This window comes from Setaria italica, chromosome II (genome assembly GCF_000263155.2).
Source record: "Setaria italica strain Yugu1 chromosome II, Setaria_italica_v2.0, whole genome shotgun sequence".
NCBI classification, from domain to species: Eukaryota; Viridiplantae; Streptophyta; class Magnoliopsida; order Poales; family Poaceae; genus Setaria; species Setaria italica.
In genome coordinates, this window is record NC_028451.1 from 42,399,332 (window position 1) to 42,409,269 (window position 9,938).

At 51.2% G+C, this 9,938-nt stretch overlaps 2 protein-coding genes across 2 annotated transcripts; one reads left to right on the forward strand and one right to left on the reverse strand.

Annotated features, from left to right (window-relative positions):
- The first annotated feature begins 1,684 nt into the window (after nt 1–1,684).
- LOC101784257 (cysteine-rich receptor-like protein kinase 6) lies at nt 1,685–6,052 on the forward strand. Its single transcript, XM_004957870.4, has 7 exons — nt 1,685–2,633; nt 3,649–3,774; nt 4,082–4,212; nt 4,292–4,502; nt 4,600–4,837; nt 4,940–5,090; nt 5,183–6,052. Exons 1-7 carry the CDS (start codon nt 1,775–1,777, stop codon nt 5,516–5,518), a joined length of 2,052 nt encoding a protein of 683 aa, XP_004957927.1. The 5' UTR covers nt 1,685–1,774; the 3' UTR covers nt 5,519–6,052.
- Nucleotides 6,053–6,779: 727 nt separating this feature from the next.
- Nucleotides 6,780–9,443, reverse strand: LOC101763745 (ethylene receptor 4). Its single transcript, XM_022824353.1, has 3 exons — nt 8,622–9,443; nt 7,569–8,588; nt 6,780–7,472 (listed from the first exon to the last, which is right to left on the reverse strand). Exons 1-3 carry the CDS (start codon nt 9,441–9,443, stop codon nt 6,780–6,782), a joined length of 2,535 nt encoding a protein of 844 aa, XP_022680088.1.
- Between the last annotated feature and the right edge of the window lie 495 nt (nt 9,444–9,938).

The following is a 9,938-nucleotide window of genomic DNA, read 5'->3' on the forward strand; positions in this document are numbered from 1 at the left end:
GTGTCCAAACGGGTGTGATAATTTGGGAAACGAGAGGGATCCAACCGAACCCTGTGAGAATATCTAAAATTCGATTTGCATCGTACGAACAGCATCGTGCTCTATCTAGTTCAAACCATACGTCGAACAACTTGCGTGCAACCTGAAGCTGATGATCTAATCAGCCAACATAATCGTCACGCCATATTACGAAAATGAACACAGATCCCCGAACGCGAAGAAGAAACAATGAACCAGCTACGAAGCTAGACGGGATAAAAACTACGAGTAGCATGTAATAAATGCCAAAACATTGATCTTGGAATCATTACGTACCGTAGCCTCGAGGACAAACCGCGTCACATGGCAGGCGGCTGCGCGATCCGAACGCCGTCGCGTAGATCTCCAGCGTGGGACGTGCGCGTGATCATCGCCGGCGACTATGATGTCCCGTATCCGGCGAGTTTGCGGCGGTGCTCGGCCCTCGGCCGCCGCCGATGGGTGTAGTTGCGATCGTGGGCTGGTATGAGCGGAAAAGAAATTTGAAAATTATTACTAACCTTTTTTTTTGAGAGGAGAAAATTATTACTAACCAGTGGGCTAGCTGCTGCGATGGGTGTGTTGGGCTGGTTCTCTTTCTGAGAACAGTTGGGCCGAATGCTAGCAGACCTTGAGCCGAAATACAAACAGTTAGCGCGCGCAGGAAGATAAGGAAAACGAACAAGCCAGGCCCCTAAGGCCCGAAAGAGCGATGCTACTGGCCGAGAACGCATCGCTCTGCTGGCCCAAGAATGATTTTTCCCTCTCTGTTTTTTTTCTTTTTTCTTTTTCTCTCATATAAGCAAATTAAATTGATAGCCATCACCTGATAATCCCTCTAAAAGATGCTACATAAATTTTCAAAGAATTTACTAAATTTTTTGCAGTCATACTTTTCAAACTGTCACGACGTTGCAGGTCGTAAAAATTTTCGGCAAATGGATTTTGTATTGACTCGTCTAAGGCTAGATAACCAAATTATGTAACGATTTCGCTAGCTAACATGATCTTGTCACCCTTTTTCTGTTCCACACTGTTCACTAAGCTTGTGGATATTCCTGCTATCTTTACATATTAACCTCCTTGCACAGGCCGAAAAGAATTGACCAGGTCTGTTCGTTTCAGCTTATAAGCCGGCTGAAAAGCTGAAACGGTTGATTTGTTGTGAGAGGAAAATACTGTTTGGTGGCTGATAAGCTGACTGAATAAGCTGAAGCGAACAACTCTAACATCACGACGGACCACGAAACGAGATGAAAACAACGTAAAGATGGAGGACGAAGTCTTGGCTGTCTCCATTAGCCCTCCCGTCGATCTACTGTGCAGGCAGCCTACCATTCATTGATGCCTGCATCTACCAGCACGGCAAGGGTAAGGTAGAAATCAACAGGAACGTGCCTGGATCGCCATTGCCGCATTGGAGCTTGGTGGCGTACGAGAACGACTTCGCGCTTGGAACGGTGCCACGACGAGTCACTTCACGGTGAACCTGGAGTCTCCTGCCGCTCGTCGCTGCTCGCATGTGAGTGACGTCGCCTCGCCTTCTGGGACGGTGGGCGGCCATCGCGTGAGTTGGCGCAGGGCCGGAAGTATTTATGCTGGTCCCACTGTGTCAGTGTCGCCTACCCAGTCAAGTCAAAAGGGTCCCTCCTCTTCATTCATTTCACCGCATCGGCTTCCTCCATTCCATCGCTACACGCCTCCGGCCAGACCCGGACCAGCACCACGCCACGGCTCCGGCCATCGGGCGCACACCATGGCCATGGATGCGCACCACCACCACCTGCCCACCTACCTCGCCGCGGCCCTCTTCCTCGCCTTCGCCCTCGCGCCGCTCGCCGCCGGGGACCCCCTGGGCCAGCGCTGCGGGGACAGCGGCAACTACACCTTGAACGGCACCTACCAGGGCAACATCCGGCGCCTCGCCGCCACGCTCCCCAAGAACACCTCCTCCTCCCCAACGCTCTTCGCGAAGGACTCCACCGGCGACGTCCCGGACATCGTCTACGCGCTCGCGCTCTGCCGCGGCGACACCAACGCCTCCGCCTGCGGGGACTGCGTCGCGACGGCGTTCACGGACGCGCAGCAGGTGTGCCCCTACAACAAGGACGCCACCGTCTTCTACGACCCCTGCCTCCTCCGCTACTCCAACCAGAACTTCCTCGCCTCAACCGCCGGCGACGGCCGCGGGAACGCCCTCATCCTCATGAACACGCAGAACGTCACCGCGCCGTTCAGTGTGTTCGACAACGCCGTGGCCGTGCTCCTCAACGCCATCGCCAACTACGCGGCCGACAACTCGACCAAGAGGTTCGGCACGGGGGTGGAGGGGTTCCGGACATTCGACAGCAACAACCCGAGGATCTACGGGCTGGCGCAGTGCACGCCGGACACGACGCCGGCCGACTGCCGGACCTGCCTGTCCGGTATAATTCAGAGTGGGCCAAAGTATTTCAGCGGGAAGCAGGGTGGTAGGATTCTTGGCCTGCGCTGCAACTACAGGTATGAGCAGTACTCGTTCTTCACCAGCACCCCGCTGCTTCAGCTGCCGGAGCCTACCGTGGGGGCCCCACCGCCGGTGAACGGGACGCCGCCGACGACTGGAGGAGGAAGAAGTAAGTTTGAGGGTTAAAATGTCTTCTTTTGCATTCATGCGCATGGTTCGTTTTCTGCAACAGGGGAATTTAGGCATTTAGCAATTCATGGTAGGGGGGAGGGAACAGTGAGGATCCCTGAAGAACTCTTTAAAAAGGACCAAGTCCGATCCACTTGCACAACATATCTGACTAAAAGGAATCCAAGACTAATTTTTTAAGTACTTATTTTATGAACTTGGAATGAATTGTGTCGATTCTGCAAGTATGCTTCCACCAAATCATAGTGATAAAATAACTGACGAGTGTCACCATCACTCAAGAGCTTTCTTCTGTCTGTTTTACATTTGATTAAAAGGAACTCTGAAACAATTGGTTCGTACGATGATGCCTTCTTTTGCATTCATAGTTTTCTGCAACAGGGGAGTTTAGGCATTTAGCAATTCATGGTAGGGGGGGAAGGAACAGAGAGGATCCCTGAAGAACTCTAAAGAAGGACCAAGTCCAATCCACTTGCACAACATAAATCTGACAGTTCCCTTGAGATTTGATTCGATGCCCAAGACTAACTTTTGACTTTTTCTATGAACTTGGAATGAATTGTGTCGATTAAGCAAGTATGCTTGCACCAAATAAAAGTCAACATCACTGAAGAGCTTTCTTCTGTTTGTTTTCTTTCGATTAAAAAGTATTCTCAAGCAATTAGTTTGTACAACAATGGACTAAAGGAAATTGAGGTATCGAGTTTTTCCTTTTGACCTGAATGAAAATAGCATAGCAACAGGTATCTTTGCTACTCGTTTTACATGTCAAAGCTTAGTTGCTCTTGTCTTGCTCAGGACTTATGATAAAGCAGCAGTATATATAACTTGTAGCAATATAAACATCAAACCTGTTAATAATTTTCTACCTTTTGTAGTCTATCAATTTTTCAAAAGAAAAGTTTGATATAGTATGAGAAAGATGCATTTTTTTAAGATTCTTGTTATATTCTCTTTTAATGTGCATCAAATTAATTAATGCCTGCCATTTACAGGAAACAAAACTGGTAGAATTTTAGCCATTGCACTTCCTATATTCGCCGGGGTACTAGCTATTGTAGTTATTTGTTCTTGTCTTTGGAGGAGCAAGAAGAAAACATCAGGAAAGTCATCACTACCAGGTAAATCCCTATGTGATTCAGTTAGCTCAAATTCCTTGCCTTTTTCATATGATTAGAACCAGCGTCACTTTTCAAAATATTATACAATCAAAACTAACATTTTTTTACTGGCCTAGACATCATTCTGATATGAACAGAGGAATTCACTGCTGTATTACACACCAGTTCTAATTAACTTGGTCTCTTATGACAGATACAAACAATCAAAACTAACATTTTTACTGGCCTAGACATAATTCTCGTATGAACATAGGAAATGAACTGACGTATTACACACCAGTTCTAATTACTTGGTCTCTTATGACAGATACAACTAACCCAGAGGACATACATAGTATCGATTCGCTCATTATTGATCTTTCAACTCTGCGAGCTGCAACGGAAAACTTTGATGAAGCCAATAAACTCGGTGAAGGTGGTTTTGGTGCAGTTTATAAGGTGCTAATCATACATTATCATATAGACCTTTTTGTTCATATTTTACAGTTTTGACATTCAAATATATCCATTTGTACAGGGAATCCTCCCTGATAATCAGGAAATTGCAGTGAAAAGGCTCTCACAGAGTTCTAGGCAAGGAATAGAGGAGCTGAAAAATGAGCTTGTTTTGGTTGCTAAGCTGCAACACAAGAATTTAGTTAGGCTTGTCGGTGTTTGCTTGGAGGATCATGAAAGATTGCTTGTCTATGAATACATGCCCAACAAAAGCATCGACACTATTCTTTTCGGTACTGTTATTCATCATATTCTAGCAACAGTGGAACAACAACTGGAGTTTTTATATTTGTACTGTACATTTATGAGTTTTATCTTTCTGTCTGACAGATTCCGAGAGATGTGGTGAGCTTGATTGGGGGAAGAGATTTAAGATAGTTAATGGGATTGCTCGTGGACTGCAGTATCTTCATGAAGATTCTCAAGTGAAGATTATCCACCGTGACCTCAAAGCAAGCAATGTTCTGTTAGACTATGACTTCAATCCTAAGATCTCAGATTTCGGCTTAGCAAGGCTATTCGAAAATGACCAAACACAAGATGTCACAAATCGTGTTGTCGGAACCTAGTAAGTATCGATGGCATTTCTTAGATAAATAAGTGTTGATAATATTGCCCTTGGAAGATATATGAGCGTACACTAACCCATAATAAAATTTACTTGTCGCAGTGGATACATGGCCCCTGAATATGCTATGCGTGGGCATTACTCTATCAAGTCTGATGTGTTCAGCTTCGGGGTTTTAATCCTAGAGATCGTCATGGGAAGGAGAAATGGTGGCTCGTACAGCACCGATGAATCTGCTGATCTCCTTAGTTTGGTGAGTTGATAGCCTACGCAAAACTCTGTGCCCCTGTCACACTTTACAAGTTTAGAGTAACAATATTGAAGCAATTCCTACATGTGACGCAGGTGTGGGAGCACTGGACAACGGGAACGCTGGTGGAGATCATGGATTCATCCTTGAGCAGCCTCGCTCCACGAGACCAGATGTTGAAGTGCATCCACATCGGACTCCTCTGCGTTCAAGACAACCCCGCAGAACGACCGATGATGTCAACGGTAAATGTCATGCTCAGCAGCAGCACCGTGACCCTCCAAGCTCCATCCAGGCCGGCATTTTGCATCCCAAAGAGTGGCTTCAATTCTAAAATGTACTCGGAAGGGTACCCAGGAGGTTTATATTCTGCGAGCAGATCACCTATGTCGCTGAACGACGTTTCAATTACTGAACTTGATCCAAGGTGATCCACCTTGCGAAGTGATGGTGAACTTGTTGCACTGTAGTTGCAACAAAAACAAAGTTTGGTATACTGGGAGGGGTCAGGGGAGCAGCCAGAATTTTCGATTGAGGGCCAAATAGGCTATGCAACATAAGTTGTGATCCACCTTGCGAAGTGATGGGTGTACTTGCAGCACTGTTGTTGCAACAAAAACAAAGTTTGGTGCTGGGAAGGTCGGGAGCAGCCAGGATTTTTTATTGAGGGCCAATTAGGCTATACGACACGGTTGTTACTAGTATACTAAGAACTTCATTAGACAAAAGGAAGGGGGTGTGTGTGCACATTTTCTAGTTTACATTTGCAGTTCTACTTTGCAACCAAAGGTGAGTAGTTTCTAAACTGTGGGTACGTAAAAAGTTTGAGGACGGAGTAATAGTAACTAGTACTATATTGGTGTATACGTGATGTTAGTAACTTACTTCCCCTTGTCAGAAATATAATGCTCTAGATTTGTGCAAACTCAAACTACAATCATGTGTCAATGATTCTTGATGTTGAAGTACACTATTTATTATCTTACACAAAAAAGAGTTATATATTATGAAAGCATTTTTCATAATGAATGTAGCATTAGTGTCAATCTTTAGAAAATTTTAAGATAATGATAGTCAAAGTAAAAAAAAATACCTAAAACACAAACCTATATGAACTTATAGCTGTGATCAGAGAAAGTGCCATTTTGATGAGATGCAATGTATTTTATTTCTCCGATTATTTTTGTATAACCAGAGCTGAGGCGAGTGAAATAAAACGTTGATGACAGAATGTATCCATGATTCTTGATGCTGAAGTGCAATTGAATCATTGTTTTTTTTTTCGCCAGCTTAAGCTTTAAGAACTAGAATTTTCCTTCCCACGCTACGTGCTGCGATTACTCATTTCCAACAGAATATCCGACCATGTCACCTTCGTCCCCAGCAAACTCCGGCGAGGACAAGATGTTAAGTTCTAGGTTAGGAACTTAGGATTAGGATAGGATATTGGAGTATGGGTTCCAACGAGACTAATTCAATGCAGTACTATTTTTTTTCGAAACATTTCAATGCAGTACTATGATTGGCCCTTGTACTCTTGTACACCTCCATGGTGTGCATGGAGGTCAAGAAGCTAAGGAAGGAAGGAAAGCAAGCTCGCAAGAAACTACCAACTCCAAGCACTTTATTTTATCAAAAGAAAACTTTTAAGCGCTTGAGCCGTGACAGTGTCACCCGGGCGGTCGTCAGTTATCATTGTGGATTGTGGAGGACCCTGTAGAGCTGAGCTCCCAGCGCCGGCAGCGTGATGGGCTTGGGGATGACGCCGTTTACCCCCGTCCGTTGGCACGCGTCGCGGACGTCGATGCTGCTCGCCCTCGGCGGCAGTGGCAGCGCGACGAGGATGAGCAGCCAGTTGAAGCTGTCGCTGGTGAGCTCCCGGATCCGGCAGGCCACCTCGAACCCATCCTCCGTCGCGCCGGCGGCGCCAGCGCCGGCAGCGGCAGGCGTGTGGAGGTCAAGCAGCACCACCTGGAGCTGCAGGTACGGGAACTCGAACGGCGGCTGGTCAGTGCCGCCGCCGGCGGCGGCGTCGCTCCCCAGGAGAAGGCTGAGGCAGTGCGCCGCCGATGGCACCGGCAGCACCTGGCAGCCGAGCCGCTCCAGGAGCTTCCGCGTCACCTCCCGGCTGGTGTCGTCGCCGTCCGCGAGCAGGACCCTCAGCCCGTCGAAGTGGTATTGAGGAGGCATTGTGGACGACGACGGCGAGGGGATCCCGAATCCGCCACCGGTGCGGTACAAGCCGCCGCCTGATGGGGAGGTGGCGGTAGAGGGCGACGCCACTCCGTACCCAAGCTGGAAGTGCAGGACGAGGCTCATGGATTCTCCTCCCTGCTGAGCTCCGAAATCTGATGGGGATTCCCGCCACATCTTGCCATTCATCATCTGACGAGATCAGCCAATCAATTATAGTAGTCAAAATTAGTAATCAATCTGACGTCAATCAATTACTCATTTACTTGTACAGAGAACAGAGCTCACATGCACGATCTTGTTGCACGTAGCGGTGCTTAGCCGCGTCTCGGAGCAGACGGAGCTGGTACCGGTTCCCTTTCTTCTGATCATATCATGGGGTCGTGGGCTGGACGAACGCAGCAAGCTATCTCTCAAGATTCTTGCGATCCCAAACCGGAACCTGACGCACACCATGTTGCAGCCGGAGAAGTTTGGGATGATCCAGTCCCGGTGATCAGACATGGCCGGATCTTGTTCGCCCGCCGTCACAGTCTCCACACAAAAGCAGAGGCCATGGCAGTGGCACTCGCACCGGTCCAGCAGGACGCCAAGCATGTGCAGCAGGAGGTGGAACACCCTCCTCTCGTCGCCGACCACCCAGCACTCGCCAGGCAGGGAGCTCATCTCCGCCCGGTGCGAGAAGCCGAGCCCCCTGCAGTGGGCGAGGCACCCGGACACGGCGGCCGCGTCCCGCACCAGCGCGCGGAGGTCGAACGGCCTCCTCGCCAGGGTAAGGCCGGCGGCCGACGCCGGCTCGCCACCGCGGGGCGTCGTCGGCGTCAGCACCGCCGCCATGACGTCGTCGATCAGCGTGGAGGAGAGGGCGCCGATCCTGGCCATGGCGCCCACGGCGAGCCTCCGCTCAGCGCAGGGCAGGGCTTCGTCCTGCTGCTGCGCCTGCATCAGGGAGAGCAGCCCCACGACGGAGTGCATCGGCCTCAGCACGCCGTCGCGCATGGCGACCTGCGCGGCGTCCCTGGCCCTGGCGGCCACCTCGGCGTCGTGCCGGGCCTGCGCCAGGGCCCTCTGCCGCTGGGCCAGCTTGTACCGCGTCAGCTGCCACTCCTCCAGCACCGCCGCATGCGACAGGGCCACGGCCAAGTGGTCCGCCACCACCTCCACGATCTCCAGCTCCTGCCTGCTCCAATCTCGCCCCCCTCCACCTCCTCCTCCTCTAGGCCTTCTATTCCTGTGATTCTTAGGAGTAGGAGGTGGAGCCGGAAGAACCAAGACAATGATCGCGTAGCTCACGGCAGTTCCTCCTTCCTGCTCATCTGATCCTGACAATGACGCATCGACGAAGTTGGACGCCCTCAGCATCGGCATCCGTATGGCGGCCGCAGCTCCATGGCCCGACGTCGTCCCGAGCGCCGAACCCGGCCTCAGCACCTTGGCGTTCTTGCTGGCCGTGACGGCGGCCACGTCGGGGTCACTGACGCAAATGGCCTGCCTACTCGTCGACGTCGTGCCACGGTGGTCTTCTTCAGGAAGCTGATGGACCAGGTGGAGCACGCCGGAGCCGTCGCTGGCCGCGGCGGGCATCCAGACGGCGCAGCTGCGGAGGGCCAGTGCGTCGGAGAGTTCGAGCACGGCGGCGCGCAGGACGGCGAGCGCGTCGTCGTGCGGGAGGGAGCCGCCGCCGCCGCGGACGTGCTGCGTGATGGCGTGGACGACGCGCGCGGCGGTCTCCTGGCGGCGCCTGACGAGGGAGACGTCGCGGTCGAGCTGGCGCGCCTTGTCCCGCAGCAGCGCTTCGCGGGTCTTGAGGCGGAGCAGCTGCGGGATGAAGGTGGGCAGGGAGACGGCGGCGGCGGAGGCGGCGAGGGCGGCGAGCGCCTTGGCGGCGGTGAAGGCAAGGAGGAGGCGGCGCGAGTCCGGGCGGGCGTAGGTGAAGACGGCGGCCAGGTGGACGAGGCCGCAGAGGACGATGAAGGCGCCGAACTGGAGGAGCACCCACCGGAGCGGCGCCAGGTCGGCGCACGTCGCGAAGTGCAGCAGCAGGAGCGGGATGGACATGTAGGACGCGCCGATGAGGAAGTCGCTCACCTTCTGCCACTGCAGCAGCGCCTCCACCGCGCCGTCCTCGCGCCCGTCGCAGCCGCCGCCGCACGGCGCCGCCATTGGTGTCCGGCGGAGCTAGCAGCTGCGCAAGCGCAGAAACGCACGGATTAATCAAAGGTAGCAGCAGCTAGCACTCCTAATTCGGCTTGGAATGCGATTTCATGAACATGCAACCATGCATTTGCATCATTGGATGCATGCAGTTCCTGAATCTTGGTCTGTTCTTCCTGCTCCTGGTTCGCCTTGCAGGTTGCAGCTGCATCTGCATGCAAGCACGCAACTAACTACAACTATATGCAAGAAAAGCAAGATGGGTGGAGATGGAATCATGGAATCAGTGAGGTAAGAAGTATCCGTTCAAGATTTAAAAGAAAAACTCTTTTCGTTTCTCCAAGCACAAGCTGTTCAAAGTGCATATCAGCATACACAACCACTGGCTGTACGGCAGCAGAGAAACAGAGGAATCTAAAACAAGAAGAGAGGCAAGAAGCAGCCAAGCAGGGGACATGGATATATTACCGATGCAGAAGACATTGTTGCGTGCATTATCGGCAC